Below are 19,634 nucleotides of genomic sequence, written 5' to 3'. Positions count from 1 at the left end.
CTGTATAAAGTGATCAGAATCGGTTTGGCTTTCAAATGAACTTTTTTTGAACTGTTTTGGACTTGAAATGGTGGAGTTGTGGCCGATAAGGTGTTTGCTGTCGCGATGTTGGGCGTCGGCCAAGTCACGTGGCTGCAACAATCTCCATCTACGATGATGACGTTTCGATCCAGCGACTTTAACGCAACAACTGTTCCCTACTTTAAACTTATTTAAACTAGTCAACTAGCTCAATTACCTACTTATCTTTCAATAGTCTTTCATACCAACACTATCTGTGTCCAGATTAAGATGAAAACTAGGAGCGGGACCGAGACTCACGAGGATAACGCCACCGCGCGCGGTCACAAGAGACAGTCAAGCAAGACGGACTCTGCGCTGGAGCCAAGACCAAACAGACCGAGACGAGTGAAGCTCGCCCTTCGACGCCAGATGGGCAGAAACCCACACTCACAGAGAAGGACCTCGAGTTCGACTTCGACCACTCTCAGGTCCGGGACCCGCGAGAAACGCCGGGTCGCGTCGAGCGTCCCCGGTATGAGGAGCGCGAACTAAGTGAGGAGTTCCTATCCAAGTTCCACATCCCCAAGCATAGAAACAAACATACGGACCCGTTGTATTCATTCTACGATCTGCATCGATGTCACCGCAAGGGTCCAGATGGGTCTCCGACGTACGATAGCGCGGGCTTTCAACTCGACTATGAGAAAGTTGCCAAGTGGATGAAGCCAGTGGCTTACAGCAAGAAATCCATGGTCAATGGCATGGAGCGCCATTTGAAGAGAGTCGAAGAGGAGACCAAGAAAATCTACGACAGCTTCTTTGTCGATGGGAAGGGTCCCGAGGGTGAAGAGGGCAGTATTCAGGTCATGGATCAGATTAAGGATCAGGTCTCCAAGGATCTCGGGGTCCCCTGGCACCAGATCGACCCGAAGCAGCTGAAGAAATGGGAAGATCAGGGGTTCGCCAAGGTGGACGCGGATAATTGGTGGCATCGGCAAAATCAAGTTGAGCGCGATCGCTTCATGAAGATGCTAGGCAGGGTTCACTCCGGAAGGATCTGTAGCCGTGGAGTGGATTCAGATCCTAGAGTGTCTTATCTCTCGCAGAGTGAATTAGTACTGCAATTCCAGTATAGCTTTGTTTACCATTCCTCCACTCGGGGTCACGGAGTGCCTCCTAGTAAAGGATCTCGTAAACTAGGTATCTCGATCTTTGACTAAAGGTGCAACCACTACACAGTAATATGGATTTTGACATGCGAATCCTCGGCTCCGTTTAAGTGGGTCGGACTAAACTGTCATTCCCAAGCCATGTTAGCGCTGACTCCGGGGCCCTGGATCGCATCGCCTCGAGAGCAAAAGGCCCTACGAGTCTCCCTTGCATGACATTCCCCACATCAAAAGGGCGCCACTTCTACACGCCCTTCTGACGTTTTACATGGTGCTTATGCTTATGTCTCATAGATAAAATACAACGACGAATTTGGAGTTTTGAGTATCACGTCGAAAAGATATATCACATTTTTTGAACTGCCGAGAAACAAGATGGCCACTCAGACAGAGACGCTGCTCGAGGATATGCTGCCCTCGACTGCCGATGCACAGAGTTACGTGGACTCTCCACTCAACACCGTCGCCAACAGCACCCCAGCAGCATCTCGTCTACAGAAAATAGCAGTGACATTCCAACTGTCCGGCGTCAACTTTGCAGCCAGCGCTACAAACGGCCTCATCGTCGTGGGTCTGCCCCAGATGACCGCCGACCTCTCCCTCCCCCCGTCCCTCGCCTTCTGGCCCTCCTCCGTGCAGGGCCTCGCGACGGCCTCGACGCTGCTGCTCGCGGGTGCCCTCGCAGACGTGCTAGGCGCCAGGTCCGTCGATCTGCTCGGGTGCGTCCTCAGCGGCGCGCTGATGCTGGCCTGCGGATTCGTCCGCGCGGGCGAGCAGCTAGTTGCGCTAAGGGCCCTACAGGGCGTTGCGCTCGCGCTGCATCTCTCGAGCTCTGTGGCGCTCGTGACGAAGACGCTGGCGCGGGGACGGGGTAGGAATTTCGCGTTTGCGTGTCTGGGGTTGAGCCAGCCGCTTGGCTTCTCGTTTGGGCTCGTCCTTGGCGGAGTGCTCGTCGAGACTATTGGCTGGAGATCAGGTTGGTTTCTCTACGGTGGCATCAATCTTGTATTGTCCGCGGTGGGTTTCTGGTCTTTGCCAAAGTCCGACCCGCTTGGAACGTTGCAGGAGGTAATGCAGAGCGTTGTGACAAAGATTGATTGGCTCGGCACTCTTCTCGCTTCAGCTTTCATGGCACTGATGTCATACTTTCTAGCGTACGCCACCGTCTCCCGTGTCTTAATTCAACGGCGCGGCATAACTGACACTTCATAGCATCATCAGCACAGACGTGTACCGCGTCAAAGAGGCAAGCAGTATCGTTCTTCTCAGCTTGAGCCTCGCTGCACTGCCGCTCTTTGTCGGCTGGATGCATCTTCAGGTGAAAAGAGGTCTACCGGCCTTGATACCGAATGCGTTCTGGCGGAACCACTCTTTCACCACGATCTGCGTGACCATAGCCTTATCCAACGCTGTCATAAACTCGCTAGAGCTATTTGCGAGTCTGTTGTAAGTGTTAAACCCGAATGACAGCTCGCAATGTCCCCCACGTTGTTAATCTTGGCCTAGCTTCCAAGAGGTGCAGCACCTATCAGCTCTCAATGCAGCTATTCGCATCCTACCTAGCGTCGTGGTGGGTGTGGCCCTCAACTTCACAACAGGTCTGGTTGTCCACAGGATCCCTGCTGTATGGCTCGTTGTTATCACATCTGTCCTCACAGCAATCTCGCCTCTGCTCATGGCAGTCATCGACCCTGCGTGGACGTATTGGACAGCTGCATTCTTCGCACAGGTGCTCATGCCCTTCTCAGTAGACGTGCTCTTCACAGTGGGTCTGATAGTCGTGACTGAAACGTTCTCCGAAGATAAACAGGCGGTGGCTGGGTCAGTGTTCAACGCAGCGTCCCAGTTTGGAAATGCCATGGGTTTAGCCGTGATGCAGGTTATTTCGACCCTTGTCAGCAAGCAACATGCAGGATCGAAGCCAGCTGAGGCTCTTCTCCAGGGCTACAAGGCAAGTTTCTGGACCATGTTCTCATTCATGGTTCTCTGTGCTCTCATTGGAGGCGTCGGGCTACGTAAGGCCGGCAAAGTCGGTCTGAAGCAGGAGTAAAAAGGGGGCGCGGGACAGCTACAGAAGTTGAGGGCGACGATCTCCCTAGAGACAGGAAAGTGGAATTTGGTGACATCTCGATATAATTCTATTGAATGACGGGAGATGGTCCTTGTTCCGTCGTAAGTTGGGGCGGGCTCGCAAACTTAGTCGGCTCCCAATCAAGTTATTGCGTCCGACATGGGTCCTTGGCGTTAGGTACAGCTTTCAGAATACTAGCAGTGTCGATCCCACGGGAACGTGTCTTGGAGTTCAGCTGCTACGGAAATACCTACTCGACGATCCCTGGAGAGAAATGCTAATCCCTAAGATTCATTTCCTGAATAATTCCACGATCAGCCCTATCTCATACCTGTTTCATTGTTGGTGGTGTGCTGTGAAAAAGGTTTCAAGGAGGCCGTGCCGGAAGTTCCTCACGGAAGTTCCGTTGACCCCCGATGGGGTCAACTAAATGTGCCGCCGGGTAGTTAATATCCAGATGGATCCGCTGCGGCTCTTGCTCCGACTCTAAGGGCCTAGACCGTCTACAGCATCGACGCGCTAGTTCGTGTAAGGGAACGATCTTAGGGGCGTAAACGCGCGTTCTGTAAGTGGCTTGATCTGGTGGCAGATTCATTTGGTCGGCAATTCCAATATCCCGACCAGGTTCGGGGTCCCAAAGTCTCAGGTACGGTTTAACCGTCAATTTATTGGCAATCAAATTAATTTGCGAGACATTGTCTGTGACTACCTGAGACATTTCCGTCCGACGTTGTGCTTGACGCATTATGAGATCAGAAGAATGCCATTATGACTTGGATATGGTATTATCTAGAATTCCATCCATCATCAGTGATCATGCACCTCGTTTAGTGGACGGCCTTGGGGGCCGCCAGGGCCGTTTGGTGAAGCGAACGCGCAGCAAACGCCAAACTGACATTCCACGCCACGCCTTGTGACATCCCATCTCATCCCATTTCTTGATCTAATTAAAGTCAATCGCTATTGATCGTCCCAATACAGAAGGGGAACGATACTCGGCCCTAGACAAGCTGAGATCCCTGCCGTGTATCAGTCAATAGGATCGATAACCGTCATGATCTCGCAGTGTCCAGCGACCAAGAATCTGAATCGCTAATCTCACATGCATGGTTGACACCTCTAGTTATCCAAGATCCAAGCGTGTCGAGCTACAGCCAGGATCAGGATCTTATCTTGATTGCCCAGAGCCGCAGTCGCAGGGTGAGGTGAGGTTACTTTGAGATGTGAATCGGGACTGGTTTGCGAGTCATTCATCCAAGCGAAACGTTTGCGCCCCGCGGAGATGCTGCGGGCCTATGGCTTGGCCCTTAGGAACTGCCTGAGAAGCGGAAACTCGAGAGACAGACAAAAGACATGTGGACGCACACTAGAGCTGAACGGACAGCGCCACGGATGAGCACCCTGACCCCAGTGCCGGGCAAATCGGAGCCAGCCGTTGAGGGTTTAGTTTGCTGATTGCTGATTACACCACCCGCCAAATCTCGGTGTTATCCCTTTCAGCTCCATTGTGGCACTCTCTAGCGCTGAAGCTTGTTTTCCCTGGCATGAGCATGAGCCTGAGCCTGAGCCTGAGCCTTGAGGCACAGCCCAAACAGAAGAAGCGGCGGAGGCTCCCTGGATCTTGTCTTGGCCTGGCTTGACCTGGTCTACCCTGGCTGCTGGATAAGGTGCTTTAGCATACCTACCGTTCGTCGGTACCTAAACTAAATGACTTGGAGGGTAGCGTGAACCGATCAAAAGCCCGTGATCCGCTTCCCCAGATTCACTTCCATGAACCCCTCCCCATCTCGTCTCGTCCCATCTCATTCTCCCTATTTTATTCTGGGATGTAAACGGTAGACTAGCTCCCCCTCCAACGGATATAAGTCTGCCTGTTGGTCCGGTCGCATCGTTTCTTCCCATTCTCTGTTTCTTGCCCCATCCCTGAAGGCGATCACCATGTATAATGAAACCCAGACCTCGACTGCCGAAGCCCGTCGGCTCAAGAAGCGGGAGCTCGATCGCAAGGCCCAACGCCTGGCGCGCGAGCGAACAAAGAGCCGCATCGCTCAATTGGAGAGCATGGTCGACAACCTTCGACAGGACGACTCTAATGCGCAAATAGCTACCTTGATGGACCAATTAGGCAAGGTCACCAAGGAGAGAGACAATTTATTACAGGTCCTCGATTCTTTAGGCTCCACGATCCGTCGGCACATTGGCGATACCACCAACGCCACCACCACGACCGAGCGACGATCAGAGTCAAAATCCGAGTCGCCAGCCTATGCACCAACACAATCACAATCACAATCGCAATCACAGTCGCAAACACCAAACGAGCGAATAGTCCCAATCATGACCCAAAGAGCAGCGTCGGAAACAAGCAACTCTACAATACTAGAACTACCCATCAACCACCCTCCCCCGCACGACCCCTTCTCCTACGACGGCTGGAACTACGCCGTGACGACAGAGCACTACCCAACCTCGATGGCCTTCGACAACTCGATCCTCCCTCCCGCCGGCAACGGCTTCATCCCCATCCAGCCTCTCCTCCCAAACCTCCCCCCAACACCCGAAGAGGACGACGTCATCATCCCCAAGGCCCCCGTGCTCTGCCACTGCTCCAGCCCGACGAACTGCGCCTCGGGCTACCACGACGTCAAGCCCAACATCTGGCGCGCCATAAACGAAGTCCTCGTCAAGCCCACAAAGCTCTCCGCCGAGGAGATGGCGATCGAGGAGTACAACGCTGAGGATATACCTGTGCGCGCCATGGTCGAGGGCTGGGACAGCATTGAGCGCGCGGGCAAGATGACGCCGACGTGGCGCAAGCTGCGCAGGGCGGATGAGCTGTGCTTTGCGAATTGTGCGAATACAGAGCGTTTGGCTGCCATGAGGATATGTCATCTTTTGCTCATGTATCACGGCGACCCTACGATGGAGAGACGCGCGAGTTTACCGCGATGGTACTGGAATAGGTGCGACAAGCCAATTCCCACGTGAATGGGTCAAAAACTAACAAATTCACAGACCATCACAAGCATTACCGCACTCATACGGCATTGACTTTTTCGTCTGGTAGGTCCCAACTCAATTCAATTCACCACCACAAAAACTAACCCCACCCGCAGGCCTGGTCTCCGCGAACGCCTCATTTTCTCCCAACACCAATACTGCACCAACACCTTCTGGGAGCTTCTCCAATCTAATCTAAAGATTCTCTGGACGGACACCTTCCAGGATACATTTTACCATAATGCGCACACGGGCAAATACCACATATCGCCACTTTTCGAACAGCGCATCCGCGACATCAACGCCTGGACCATGGCGACGGAGTTTTTCCAGCACTTTCCCGAGCTGAGCGAGGATATTCCAGCATATATGGGACTACCGGCTTCTATGGGGGGAGTGCATCCATCCGCTGTTGTGCCGTCGAGTAGGAGGCGGTATGAGGATGATGAGAGTAAAGTACATAAAGGACAGAGGGCAGCTATATGTTAGCGGTAGACACTCTTCCAATGATAAACGAACGGAATGATGCACAAGTTGTGTGTCTTTGTGATTCTATTGCTTTGACTGTGTTTTTTAATCTTGAGGAAAGTCTTTGTAGAGCCATGGGTCGGCTAGAAGCTCTTTGGCTGTGCTTCGATCTTCGGGGCGCCAGGTTGTCATTCTCTTGACGAAGTGGATGAATCGCCTCTTTTCCTCGCCAGCCATACATGTAAGCGTGCTCTCAAGGCTGAAATTGCTGGGTACACGGCCCGGGTCTTTCAACTCTCCTAGTCATGCATCAATAAGCATTATCTTAGCAAGCCATCTGGTATGTACAAATACATACCGCTCTCGTGATAAAATGAGGCTGACCGTCTCCCTTTCGTCAAAAGATTTTGAGGGGCGGGGCCTAGCAGGGCGGTGATCTGCCCCAAATGGGTTAAGTCGACGTATCCCGTCCCGTCCCCGAAAGACACAGGGTGAAAGAGGCTTTTCTTTTCAAGCAGGTCCCAAAGCTATCAAACGCATGGTCAGACACGGCTCCTCCCGCTTAACAAGGGAGGGATAAATACCAGTACTCCAAGGCTCCAAATATCCGCAGAGTAGCTGTACCCAGAGTTGAGGATCACTTCTGGTGCTCGGTATTTCTCTCCTTGAATCGCACCATAGTGCAACTTTCCTGGTGTTGAGCGAACAGCAAGGTCAAAGTCGACGAGCTGTATGATACCCGTTGGTCGACTAAGCGGCCCGAAGTTGTTTCGAGACAGGTAAATGATGCGGTCGTCTAATTGTTTCTCGGGTAGGGGATTGTTGTATTCTTCGATTGCGTCCTCTTCAAACATCTTGGGGTCCTCAATCCGTATCATGATGTTGTCGGGTTTGAGATCTGCAATAAGCTTTATGAGTATCCTATACCTCAGTGTCTGTTCAACCACTTACCAGCGTGGATAACGTAGCATTCGGTGTGGAGGTAATCAAGCGCCAGAAGTATCATCTGAAGCAGAATCTTCAAGATGCCTGGAGGGATAACGCCACCGATGTATCTGGAGCAATATAGCCAAAGCGGCTCACGTAGAGGCTCTAACACGAGGCAAGGGTGGCTACCATATGGACTCTCGAGGTTAAAAGTGTCGGTAAGTTTTCGAATGAAGTGCCACCCATTGTGCTTAGGATTTGTTCGGTTGATATGCTGGAGGATGTTGATTTCATCTTCTGCAGAGGCTCGTGTTTTTGAGCTCTTGGTTGCCTTGACTTTGATAGCAACGTACTTCTCTGCAGACCACTTCCATCTAGCGGGGTCAGTCTCTGTCTCACATCTCAGATCTTATGAACTTTGAATAACAAACCTACCGGTTTAGATCTCGAGCAAGCCAGACAGTCGAATTAGCGCCGTACCCCAGCTTGGTTGCCACCTGATATCTTCCATTTAGAAGCTGACCCAAACTGATAGGATAGAAACGCTCTGGGCTGTAATTGCGTGTCTTTTCCTCCTCGATAGGACATGTAAGATCAAGGGGTGCTGCAGGTATGGCACACGGCGGCCAAGGTTGGTGGTACAGCGCCATGAAGGGCCTGGACCTGGTCATTTCCTCACGAATCTTTATTGGAATGCTAATCTAAACAGATCCTTGCATTGCCCTTTGGAGGCGCCATTTGATGCGTCAAGATCTTTGAGGCACTGTCTTTGATGATGACGAGAGCGCGAGATTGAACGAAAGTGGCGTCGATAAGCAAAAGTGGGGCGACTTCGTTCCTGTACCAAGTCCATTGTTGGCTAACGCCTCAGAAGTCGCAGCCAAGACTGCACAGATGAAAGGGGTCAGCATATCTTCATTCCGCTTGAATGAATGAAGAGAGATCAGTTACCAACAGAGGTTGCATAAGACTTGGGATCAGACGACCAGGGCTTTGGCTGAAGTGACATGAGATTCTTACAACAGAAGAGATGTTGGCCCCTTTGGGTCGATGAACTGCCAAAGCTCTGTTGGAGGATAGGCAAACTTGGCTTGAGTGTTTTGGTCCTTTTTCTTTGTCTTCTCCCAGATGATTTATTGGCAAATGAAAGAACAATATACAAACATACTCTCCATTGTCCCAATGACATGTCTAAAGCATAAATACACATCAAAGGCAAGCTTAACAGTGTAACCATTCTATCATTTCAAACCAATTCTTTGCTCCTCTCCTAATCATGATTCTAGATATCATGTGGCGAGGCTGTAAGCCTATACGCTTCTATGATTCTAAAATATGCTATTTTCTCTTTTGCAATCCCAAACTATGGAAGGCGACCAGCGTAGTTATCAGGTAAGAAGTCAAAAGCAGTGCCAGGCTATAAAGTCACTAATTCTTCATCCCAGTGGTCAACCATATACCTCGAGGAAAGATCCCAAGCCTCATGTGTCTGGGCAGGTTTGCAGGGGTTCCAAAGTGCTGACTTCGTTTCACCTGTACGACGACGGGAGCGTGAAATTTTCGAAGGACAAATATAATCAATCTCTGGCAAGATTTCTGAGTGGTATGATATTTACAAAGCTAGGTCGCCCTCCGTGGCGAGGCCTGAGGTCTCAACAGTACAACAGTATGGCGAAGGCATAAGATCTCTTTGCAACATCGGTATGGTATTTGCATGGCAATCTGGATATGTCATCTGCAAGCGGAACCCAGGGAATGAAGTTTTGTCACATTGAATATGTTTAAGCAGATATAATTAAATATTGAATGGAAATTATATTCTGATGAATTTAAGTCTTGATATTATCATAATCATATTTTGATTTCTCCCCATTCACTTCATTTTGTCTTGCCGTGCGGCTCATAGTACGCACCAAGGCTACAATGTGTTAGCAGATTCATCTCCAAGGGCCAAAGGCAACTTACGCAATAATGACATAGCAGGCAAACATCAGAGCGCCTTTCAGCCCGATAGCTCTGATGGCAGTGCCCGCACGACTCAGAATCAGTAGGTTGATCAATAAACCCGATCCAACTAATGTCGTGGTTTCAAAGACGTTGAACGCCATTTCAAGATCCCGACCAAGCATCCAAGCTATCAGGACCGTTAATGGTGCGACGCAAAGTGCAATCTGAATCGCTGATCCGACAGCAACAGAAATAGCGAGCTCGAGCTTGTTTCTCATGGCGACTGTGACGACAGTCACGTACTCCGCGATGTTTCCGACCACGGGAAGAATGATCAGGCCGATCAGAGCTTCTGATAGACCACCTTCATGAGTGACATCGTCAATCGTCTTGACGAGAAATTCGGCATTCATCGACATGAGCGCCGATGAGACAAACAGAACTGTAACAGCAGCTACAGTGCCGCTCGTGCTTGAAGGGTGTGATGGGTGACCCGGTACTTCCGGTCGTTCCATAATAGTTGTTCTCGACTGTGCACTCCCAACCGAAAGGTCCCGCATCTCCGAACCATGAAACTCAGTCCTCGAGCCAGAACGCGAGTGAGATCGTGAGTTCCCCCTCGATCGATGCGATAAATTAGCACGAGTCGCTTCTCTCTTCCCGCGCTCCTCTTCAGCTTCCGCTACGCTCATCGTATCAAGCGTTGTGCTTCTCGCACGAGTCGGAACTTCCTGGTCTGCAAACCGAATGAGCCTCGCACTATGAGACGTTGAGCCTTGATTTCGTCGGTGTTGGTGATGCTCTGTGTGTAGTGGTTGTAATGGAATTGCTGGGGCTTCGACATGCTTGGGTCTCATCTCATACGCGAAATACACGATGTAGATGACGAGGACTACTAGCGATGAAGCACGGCTCATGCTCAACGCAGCTTCGCTCTTCTTTCCTTTCATATGGAAAGTGTAGTCAAATGCAGTCTGTTCAAGTCAGTAGTTTGTATGAGTTAGGATAAGTGAACTTACGGGAATGAGAATGACAAAGACTGAGACGAAGAGGAGAGCGGCCAGGAGCTCAGACTCCTCCATGCTGCTGTGAGGGTCGATATTGGACATACTGCTCGCAAAAAGCGCAGAGCCCAAGATAAGAAGAAGGTTCACGAGAACACTACCTAAAATCGAAGCTTGAACGATGCGAATGTGATTATTCACCAGTGCAACGCTATCAAAGTCAGTTCTCAGCCTCACTAAAACTCAATCTCATCTCAACTCACACCCTGCATCAGTTAGCTAAATCTCTCTCAAAGTCTCACTGCAAAACTCACAAGATAATCAATTCAACAAGATTTCCAAGCGTAATGTTCAACAGCGCACCGATCGTATCTCCCGCATCAGCAGCAATACGCTCCGTCGCCTCTGTCAACATGACAGACAGCGGCACGATAGCAATCGCATTCGTCATGAAAATCGCGAGAGGATTAATCTGGAACGAATGCGCCGCCAATCCAATCGGTACAAAAACAAGCAACCAGTTCAGTCTCGATGCAACGACCGTTGATCGGATCTGGCCGAAAAACGAGACTCCCTCATGGTGGCTGCTAAAGTCGAACTGCGTACGGTCAAGAGGCGGTGACTGCGTCTCCAAATCATTTGAATTCGAAATTCCAAGCTGTTGGTATCGAACGCCATCTCCTAAACGCGATGAGGCACGAAGCGCTCGCTTCATGGTATCTTTTTCTCACAATCAGTTCTCCCGTCATTTCCGACATCTCGTTTAAAAAAGGGGGCTATGCGCGCACCTCGTATACTGAAGTCGATGCCATGGTGATTCAGCGGGTCGGGCGCGTCATCTTCATCTTCGCTCGCACTTGACGGTGAGCAGTCATTGTATCTGGTGGTCTCCGTAGCGAGGGAGGGACTCATTGAGGGTAAAAAAAGGTGAGTTCTGTGTAGAAAAGAGAGATGGAATCAAGAATTTGGTGAAGAAAGGGGGGTCTCATAATTTAAAAGGAGGCCTCGCGATAATTTGATCGCTAAAGACGCCGCTAATAAGCACTGTTGTCAATTTACCCCTTATTTCTTAGGCTGGGTACTTGCGACGATAATCCCAAAATTCCTCCTCCCTTGTTTTCAATTGATAACATTGGGGACGGGGGACCCCCAGTGGATAAGGATAAGGGTACGGAGTAGCGAGCGATTTTTTAGCGTCACGAGCAAGATTGAATTGATCGGGCTGTCTGCATTGCATTGCAGTGCAGGTCACAAAGCACCGCCTCTGCGCCATTTATTCCATTCGTCTACTGATTTAGCCTGTGACTTCTGCAGAATATCTTGCTTTTTACTTTAGAGATCGTTCTATCGAGCTTCTAGCCCAGGAAGAGGGGAGAGAAAACGCCCCCTGGTCAAACTCTCGCGGGAGATGACGGCGCCCCGCATGGAGGGTCCAGGGAAGCTAAGGTTGAGCATTGACGAGGTAAATCGTAATTAAAATCTGTTTAAAACCGAGGGGGCCTGACGCTTTGTCGGTATCAAGGTGAAGCGTGAGTTGTAGCAGGAGAGCAATGCTGATCTTGAGGACACTGAAGATCAACAGGCGTCGGAGACAAATCGATAGTGGTTGAGCCGCTGGAAATAAGCATTTGCCAAGGCTCTTGTGACGCAGCCTCAACGCTTACTTTGCTTCTGTTGGTTCATGTTTCAAGTGCCAAACGCACTGTTATCTTATCTCGCATGGAGATGGAACATGGCTGAGAATCCAATATCATTGATCTGCGAATTTGTTGATCTGTCCACATCTGGTCAAGATAGTGTTTGCACCCGACATTGATTGTGACGATGCCCTCGTGGTGCATTGGCGCATCAGAATTCGATATGCACCATCCTCAATCGGAGTTGCGCTCAAGCTCGTTTCGTCGCTGAAGATGCAGAGAGAGCTGACAACGTTGAAATAAAGCAAATAGGTTCATATACTATAAGTATATATTTTCAAGCTACCATAGGATGTCATCCGAATATTCGTTCATTGGCTGATGAATGCAGTAACGCGGCCTTGTCCTTGCAAACTCACTTTCTGCCAATGACAAACCCTAATCTCAAGAGCAAACTCGTCCAAAACTCTCTTTTATGATATTACTGATATGGTCCCTAACGCCACTTCACGACAGTTCCCTCTACTAAAGTTAGATGAGGAGAAATCACAAGTCGATTACGTAGACGACTCCACAAAAGCCAAGCAAACAACGCATCCACTCGGACAGTTTTCGTTGTCCGACGTCTCGCTGCCATCCCAAAGAATATATCTTGAATCGTCGATTGGGTGACGTCTGTGGCGACTTGCACGCTCTGGCAAATCCCGACGCATCGACTAACCTCAATATCGGACAATGTAGAATACCGATATTTGTAATGAAAAGGCCGGTTCCGAGGGACAGTAAAGTCAAAGGAGAGAGAGTTGAGTATATAATAAGCTAAATCACATCTTTTTTTATATCCTGAGGGCAATTCCAACTTATTTCAGATTCGAGCAACCAGATATATATCACCATGTCTTCAGTCAAAGCCATCATCTTCGGCGCAACAGGCGCAGTCGGTCGTGCTGCAGCCCTAGAAGCCCAATCCCGCGGTGCACAAGTCACACTCGCCATGCGAAATACCAAAAAGCCCATCCCGGGCTTCACACCAGAACTTGAGAAGAAACTAGGCTTCACTCGCGTCCAAGCCGATCTCTCAGACCCCAAGTCCATCGAGCGCGCCGTTTCTGAATCTGGAGCAACTGTAGCATTTTCATACATACTCTTCGAAGCAGAAGACGGCCTTTTAGAAACATACAATGCTATGAGAAGGGCTGGTATCACGCATGTTGTTCTGCTTTCTTCGTTTTGTGTTACGGAGAATGGAGGTGCCAAACCTTCTTCTGAGGCAGATGAGATCCTAGCTGTTGTTCATGGCAAGGCTGAACTTGCACTTGCTGAAAGTGGCCTTGCCCACACTATCATACGTCCTGCGTATTTCTCAAGCAATATCCAGATGCTGGAAGATTGGGATGAGGTCAAATCAGGACAGCTCGAGTTGGCTCATCCCGACGCACCGTTCGATTATCTCGCCCCCGAAGACGTCGGCGTTCTCGCAGGTACACAAGTAACAGCAACTCCTCCCTCTGGAGAATTAGTCATATCACAATGCGGACCAGAGTTGCTCTCTCAGCGCGTAGCATGGAAAGTTGTCGGCGAAGGTCTGGGGATGGATATCAGCATCAAAGAGATCAACAGCGATGAACACAGAGAGAAGCTCAGATCGAGAGGTTTTTCGGAGCCGTTGATAAAGTCTGCTGTTGAGAGATTGGCAAATCTTGCGCGTGATCAAGAGAGTTTGTATGAGCCGGAGACGTATAGAGAGGCGTCGATGAATTTTAGAAAGTATACGGGTAGACAACCTACTACATTCAAGGCATGGGTTGATAAGCATCGAGAGGAACTTTTAGCGAACTAGACTCAGATACAGGTTGAACAAGTGGCTATAAATATCATTCCAAACCTCAGACATTGAATGGATAGTTTAACCCTTGTTCGTCAACACCATAACTTAGCGTGCAACCAAGCTAATCTCACAACCTTATCTGATATCACCACCACAACGCAACCAATCAAGCCTCAGTCAAAAGATCTAACGCCAAGCCCTTCCTGTCAGCAATCTGCTACAACGTTGTCAGCCTCAAGTGGTCAATGCAGTCTCAGCCCGTGCTCCCAGTGAAACCCGCTCAAGCCCCAAGGTGTCAATAATCCGTATCACAGAATTTGACTACAAAGGATCTACAACACGTAGTGCGACGAAACATCAATCCTTCAGACCGCCTCACCGCCTGGTTTCATAGCGCGACATGGTGTACCTGTCACATCCCCACCCCAGTAAAGAGTAACTTGCGAAAATACGGGCCTGTACTCAGTAAACTTTACCTCTTGAACATCACGCGACCATCACCACCAAAGAATAACATCACGAACATGAAAGTAAACGGTAGTCAAGTATGCATTTGTTCAAAAAGAAACCTCTAGACGCTATACACAAATGATCCAAGAAGCAATACCCCAGAAAGAACCATGCCATAGCGACCGTGAACACAGTCCCCATTCCCCTTCCGCCGAAAACTCCGAGTAGGTAAAGTTCAAGCCTGGTTATTCAAGCCAGAAAAACGATAAAAGAAAAAAAATGATGACATGGATGTTTTATCCGGCTCGTTCCCCTTTCTATCACGCATCGTATCGTCGCCCTTTTTACAAAGAGAAAAGTACATCGAAAAAAGAAAAAGAGATTATTATTGTCGCTGTTCCAAGATTCGAGAGTGAGACCCACGTCTTCATCCATCCGGGGATAAAGGAACTGGGGGTTGTTCTGTCGTGATGCTTGATGATGCAATGTGTGTTGAAGGTACACACAGTTTAAGCAAAAGGTTTGTTTCCCAAAAACGCCGGTTTGATGCAGATATAAAAAATGACATGTCTATGCGGACAGAGAGTGGTAGCGCCAGAGACGTTGACGCTCTAGGGCCCACCATTGGGCTATGGGTATGGCTTCGTTGGCCCACTGCGCGGCTTCGTCGCCAAAGGCAGAACGGACTTCTGTTTCGAGCTCTTCGGGTGACCACGCAGCTACGGGTTTGAGCTCCATGGGATCGTTGACGGCATCGGTGACTCGGTATTCGATGACCTTGTTGAGGGGGATGACCAGACGCCAGGGGACGTCGGCGGAGGTGACGCCGAGCATGCCAGCGCCCGAGTTGACGACGGAGAAAGTCCAGGCTCGTCGGTCGCCGTCGGTCTTCTTGTAGGGTCGGATGAGGGATTGACCTTCATAGTCTTGGACGAGATCGGAGGCGATATGGGTGTCCTTCTCGTTGAGGGAACCGCTGTTGATGAGGAGGTCGAGGATGGTTGGGAGGATAGAGATGGTGGTGGTGTTGGCGTCGTATTGGACTCGGGGGAGGTGGGGGTGTCTGAAGGTCAGGCCGACTCGGTAGTTGGAGATGAACTGGTTCTCGTATGTGCCCTCCTTGCCAGCGCCGTCGTCCTTGAAAGAGTGACCGTGATCACCAGCGAAGACGACAAGGGTCTCGTTGGCGATGCCTTGGTCGTCGAGGAGGTTCATCAAGCTGGCCATCCAACCATCGTGCCAGCGAAGGGTGTTCAAGTACCTGTTGAAGTTGTCGTGCACCTTGTTCATGCCGGTGTGAGAAACGTAATCGTAGTAAGGAGTGCCCTCCGGAAGACCCCAAGCGTGGTGAGTAGTGCTGGTGAAGTGAGTCAACCACATGCGCTGGTTGTTGGCGGTCGTGTTGGTGATGAAGTCTTGGAGATGGGGCATAAGGATGGGCTCGGGGTAGGCGAAGTAGTTGATCTTCTTGCCCAAGACGTCCGACTCGTTGAAGCGCCAGTGGTGCTCGAGCTGCTTCTTGGTGATGATGTGCTCGAAGCCAAGCTTGGCGTCGAATTTCTCTTGACGATCGTACTCTTCAATCTCAGCCTCGAAGAGAGCAGTCTTCCACTGCAAATCGCGGAAATCGGCATCGTCAGAGGATGTGTTGGTCTTGACCTTGTTAAGCATGCTGAGAATCTGAGGAAGGCAAGGCTGGTAGCTGTCGGTGTCGGCTTCGGCGAATTTCTCGACAGGCATAGGATAAGCACCGCAGTGATTGGCGCAGTAGCTTTTGGTTGACATTGTGGCGGCAGTGTAGGCGGTCGCGACATTGATGCCACCGAAACCCTCCTCCGCTTGATCGTGCCATGTGTAGTTGGGCTTCGCATACGGCTTGCCGTTCTTGTCGGTGAATCCTTGCTTCAGGCCAGTGATCTTCTCAATGTGAGGCATCATCCAGGACAATCGCTCGTTGGCCGCTTCCTTCTCCTTGTCGCTCTTGTTGAGATCCATGATCAGGCTGTGAGTATGGGAGCCTTGCTGCAGAGGCCAGAAGTCTGCACGCAGACTCTCCATGAGAATAAACACAACATGCTTAATTTTGACGTCACCATTGCCAAGCGCCTCCTTCAGTGTAGGCAGAATATCGGTATCGAGGTTGGTGATCTTCAGAGGGTCCTGGACGGGGTTGTAGTAGGGATCCTTCTCTTGCAGTGAGACCTGGGGACACTTGTGTTCGGAAATGATAGTGCTGCCCTTGCTAAGTGAACCGTGGTAACCGTTCTTGAAGCGCTTGGGATCGAATCGGAAAAAGCCACGGGGCAGGTCTCCCTTCTCGGGCAACCAATCGACAGAGTGATTTCGGTACGCCTCACCAAGAGGGCTCATATCCTTATTGACCAAAGGCGCCCAGCCTCTGAAGTAATCGCCCTCAGGTTGTTTCCATGTCGAATTGTTAATCAAGTCGGGGAACGGGAAGGCGTTCTGGATCAAGCTTCGTTGCGCTTGACAGAAATCGGGCTCAGGAGCGAAAACATCGAGCATCGAAACAGGGAGCGTGATTGACAACAAATCGTACGGCTTGGCAGGTCTAAAAATCAGCGTGAGCATGAGGAAAAGAGCGAGAGCAATTTTCCACAGCCACGAGAAGAATGGGATTCGCGCAAAGAATCGAGCAATCTTGCCTCGAACGGTGGCAAGCTTCTCTCCGCCCGCACGCGGAGGGTTTTCGGCGCTGGATCGGAAATCCTCATCCATCGAGTACGTATCGGTCGATTCGAGATCGGTATCGGCATTCTTGAGAGCTGAGTATCTACCGCGCTGGATACCAGGAATTCGCACGCGAAAGCTTCGGAAGTAGGAGTAAACTAGCGGGTGAAGCAAAACATTAGTGGGCGGACCAGCAAAGCCGACATCGCAGACACGAACCTGAGAGGATGTTGTCGCCAATTGCGCCAACGAAAGCCCCAAATGCGCGGTAGAAGAATCCATGGATGGGAATGGCGATAATGAGCAGCCCAATTCCGCATGCTATCACGGCTTCGCTGCCGCTGAAAAGCACCTTGAGACCCTCCTTGCTTGTAGCGTAAGCTGTCGCATCGCGCCAATCGAGCTCTCCACCGGTCTTAACGAAGAAACCAAGCTGCGACGCCGAGCCGCCGATCGAGATAAGTCTGCCAAGTCGCGAAAACGTCAGTTTGCATATTCATCTCAAATTGGGGGCCATCGCAATCGATCGCCGAGAAATGACAAGACATACGTAGCTATAGTACCGAACAGACAGCCAATCCAAGCCCACGGTGTCTTGGACTGACTCAAAAACAGCCTCGCTATGCATATCGCTAACAAGTCGAAGAGGAAGAACGTCGGTAGGTATAGGATAAAAGCCGAGGCGGGCACCGTGAAGAAATGTGTCCACAGATGTAGCAGTTTGCTGGCGATTACCGAGACGAAGAAGACGCCGAAAACATAGGATACCGAGAAGAGGAAACACATCTTGCCTAGCGTCCTTGCGCGGTCTGTCGTTGAGAAGAGACTCAGACGCAGTGGCCGCTTCGCTGATTGTTGAAAGGAGGGAGGGCGGGCGGCGGCGCGCACGTAAACGAAAAACGACAACGATGTTGATTAGAGGTTTGTAATGGGGGCGGAAAAGAGAGAAGAAAAAGGGAAGGGAGGGAAGGGAAGGGATCGGGGAAAAAATGAAGAAAATGATGGAAATAAAACAGAGCCAAGAAGTCTCGTCTGTCTCCCCCCAAGCTAAAGAGTCTAACGTTAGCACCGTACAGTTAATGACTGACAGGGCCGAGGTGTGTCGTGTGTCGCAATGGAACGAGCTGGTCTGGACTTGGGCGATTTTGCACCTTCCTTTCCAATGAGCGGGAGAATGTGGGGTAGACACCATCAGAAAAAAACATGCAGAGCAAAGAGCTCGAGGCCAAATAAGAAAGGGGTCGCGTGTTCAGGGGTCAGTGGCACTCCAAAAGTAGCTCATTAGCTCCTCGGCGGCCAGATTATTAGGGGCTCGTTTTAGCAGGGTACAGCCCCGCCAATGGTTTTTCTAGGGAAGCCCTTCCAGCCCAGGGTCGCAACGTGGCTAATACTGTACTGCCTAGGACTGCTCGTCAAAGCTTGGTGTGCACCGCCAGTGTTGTGCAGTTGGCGGAACAAATTGACCGGCTGAAATCACACAATTATGGCGCATCTCTTTTGGTCGAGCTACATCAGCATGCAGTCGCCGCTGATGGGCTTGAGGTATTGTTGTGTTTCCATGCTACGCCACTCGACAACCCCCAAGCATCCATGGCGTGCATGTCAAGGGCCGCCGGGGCCGTAACAATGCTCTTCCGCGGTGGGGTAGACAGGCTGTTTGTGGTAATTACTGCGTGGCACGAATCCCAAATCCTTTAGAGTTACTGGGCTGAAGAGTATTTTACACCGCGAAACCGCCCGACGTAATCAATCTGCATGCACCGCCACCACTCTGCAGCACTCGTCTACCGCCATTCATTGCCTTGATTTGGGGTGTTCCTTTGAGCGGGGGTGATTTATTTTATTTGGCAATGCGCCTCTCGGACTGTTTCGATCTTCGATTGGGATCGTCTTTTTGATGGATTGCATTGGATTACATCCTGTCTACCGCGGTTACAGGATTAAAAACTTGGAATGCTTGGCACAGTAAGCATAAACTAGATCCTTCAGCCCTTCATAATCCGTCATCTTATGTGTTATTGCCGTTACCCATCTGGTTGCGGGATCGACCGTTGCGATGCATACCTACCTGCCTAGCTGCAGGCTACAGTTTCATCATGTGCTCACCGATGGATGAATCCTTTAACGTCTCCCATTTTACGGCCCTGGCAATATAACTGGTCGTGTCGTATACCCATCTCCCCATGGCTGACTCGTTGGGGTTGAGAGTTCGCAGCGGGTCCCCGTAGCACTCACCCTTCTAGCGTGCTTCTGTCATAAAAAAAGAATCAGAGCCTTTCCAACGGCGGCAGTTCACCTGCAAAGGCTGCATTGACAAGCGGGGCCTCTTCTCCTTTTTCGGTCAACACCAGGTTCCAGCCTCCAGGCGATGTCGATGGTCGACGGCTCGGCATTGCTAACCGTGAAGGTCATAACATGTTCCCAATGTCATTTCCGTCA

At 50.5% G+C, this 19,634-nt stretch overlaps 7 protein-coding genes across 7 annotated transcripts; 4 read left to right on the top strand and 3 right to left on the bottom strand.

The window, feature by feature from the left end:
- Nucleotides 1-291: 291 nt before the first annotated feature.
- FPRO_14508 (uncharacterized protein) lies at nt 292-1,223 on the top strand (the record flags this gene model as incomplete). The annotated part of the gene is made up of 2 exons (XM_031219541.1): nt 292-408; nt 462-1,223. 2 exons carry the CDS (start codon nt 292-294, stop codon nt 1,221-1,223), a joined length of 879 nt encoding a protein of 292 aa, XP_031085290.1.
- A 324-nt stretch (nt 1,224-1,547) lies between these two features.
- FPRO_14507 (uncharacterized protein) lies at nt 1,548-3,222 on the top strand (the record flags this gene model as incomplete). Its single annotated transcript, XM_031219540.1, has 3 exons — nt 1,548-2,326; nt 2,385-2,618; nt 2,679-3,222. 3 exons carry the CDS (start codon nt 1,548-1,550, stop codon nt 3,220-3,222), a joined length of 1,557 nt encoding a protein of 518 aa, XP_031085289.1.
- A 1,959-nt stretch (nt 3,223-5,181) lies between these two features.
- FPRO_14506 (uncharacterized protein) lies at nt 5,182-6,732 on the top strand (the record flags this gene model as incomplete). Its single annotated transcript, XM_031219539.1, has 3 exons — nt 5,182-6,206; nt 6,259-6,306; nt 6,360-6,732. The coding sequence occupies 3 exons, from the start codon at nt 5,182-5,184 to the stop codon at nt 6,730-6,732; spliced, it is 1,446 nt and encodes a 481-aa protein (XP_031085288.1).
- An 84-nt stretch (nt 6,733-6,816) lies between these two features.
- FPRO_14505 (putative dis1-suppressing protein kinase dsk1) lies at nt 6,817-8,288 on the bottom strand (the record flags this gene model as incomplete). The annotated part of the gene is made up of 5 exons (XM_031219538.1): nt 6,817-7,010; nt 7,070-7,238; nt 7,296-7,609; nt 7,663-8,012; nt 8,074-8,288. The coding sequence occupies 5 exons, from the start codon at nt 8,286-8,288 to the stop codon at nt 6,817-6,819; spliced, it is 1,242 nt and encodes a 413-aa protein (XP_031085287.1).
- Nucleotides 8,289-9,516: 1,228 nt separating this feature from the next.
- Nucleotides 9,517-11,501, bottom strand: FPRO_14504 (uncharacterized protein; the record flags this gene model as incomplete). The annotated part of the gene is made up of 5 exons (XM_031219537.1): nt 9,517-9,556; nt 9,604-10,559; nt 10,605-10,800; nt 10,904-11,309; nt 11,378-11,501. The coding sequence occupies 5 exons, from the start codon at nt 11,499-11,501 to the stop codon at nt 9,517-9,519; spliced, it is 1,722 nt and encodes a 573-aa protein (XP_031085286.1).
- Nucleotides 11,502-13,121: 1,620 nt separating this feature from the next.
- FPRO_14503 (uncharacterized protein) lies at nt 13,122-14,066 on the top strand (the record flags this gene model as incomplete). The annotated part of the gene is made up of 1 exon (XM_031219535.1): nt 13,122-14,066. The coding sequence occupies one exon, from the start codon at nt 13,122-13,124 to the stop codon at nt 14,064-14,066; it is 945 nt and encodes a 314-aa protein (XP_031085285.1).
- Nucleotides 14,067-15,074: 1,008 nt separating this feature from the next.
- FPRO_17002 (uncharacterized protein) lies at nt 15,075-17,981 on the bottom strand (the record flags this gene model as incomplete). Its single annotated transcript, XM_031219534.1, has 3 exons — nt 15,075-17,353; nt 17,415-17,659; nt 17,746-17,981. The coding sequence occupies 3 exons, from the start codon at nt 17,979-17,981 to the stop codon at nt 15,075-15,077; spliced, it is 2,760 nt and encodes a 919-aa protein (XP_031085284.1).
- Between the last annotated feature and the right edge of the window lie 1,653 nt (nt 17,982-19,634).

This window comes from Fusarium proliferatum (assembly GCF_900067095.1).
Source record: "Fusarium proliferatum ET1 genome assembly, contig: FPRO_scaffold008, whole genome shotgun sequence".
NCBI lineage: Eukaryota > Fungi > Ascomycota > Sordariomycetes > Hypocreales > Nectriaceae > Fusarium > Fusarium proliferatum.
The sequence above is the reverse complement of the archived record's forward strand: the minus strand, read 5'-3'. Positions and strand labels throughout refer to the sequence as shown.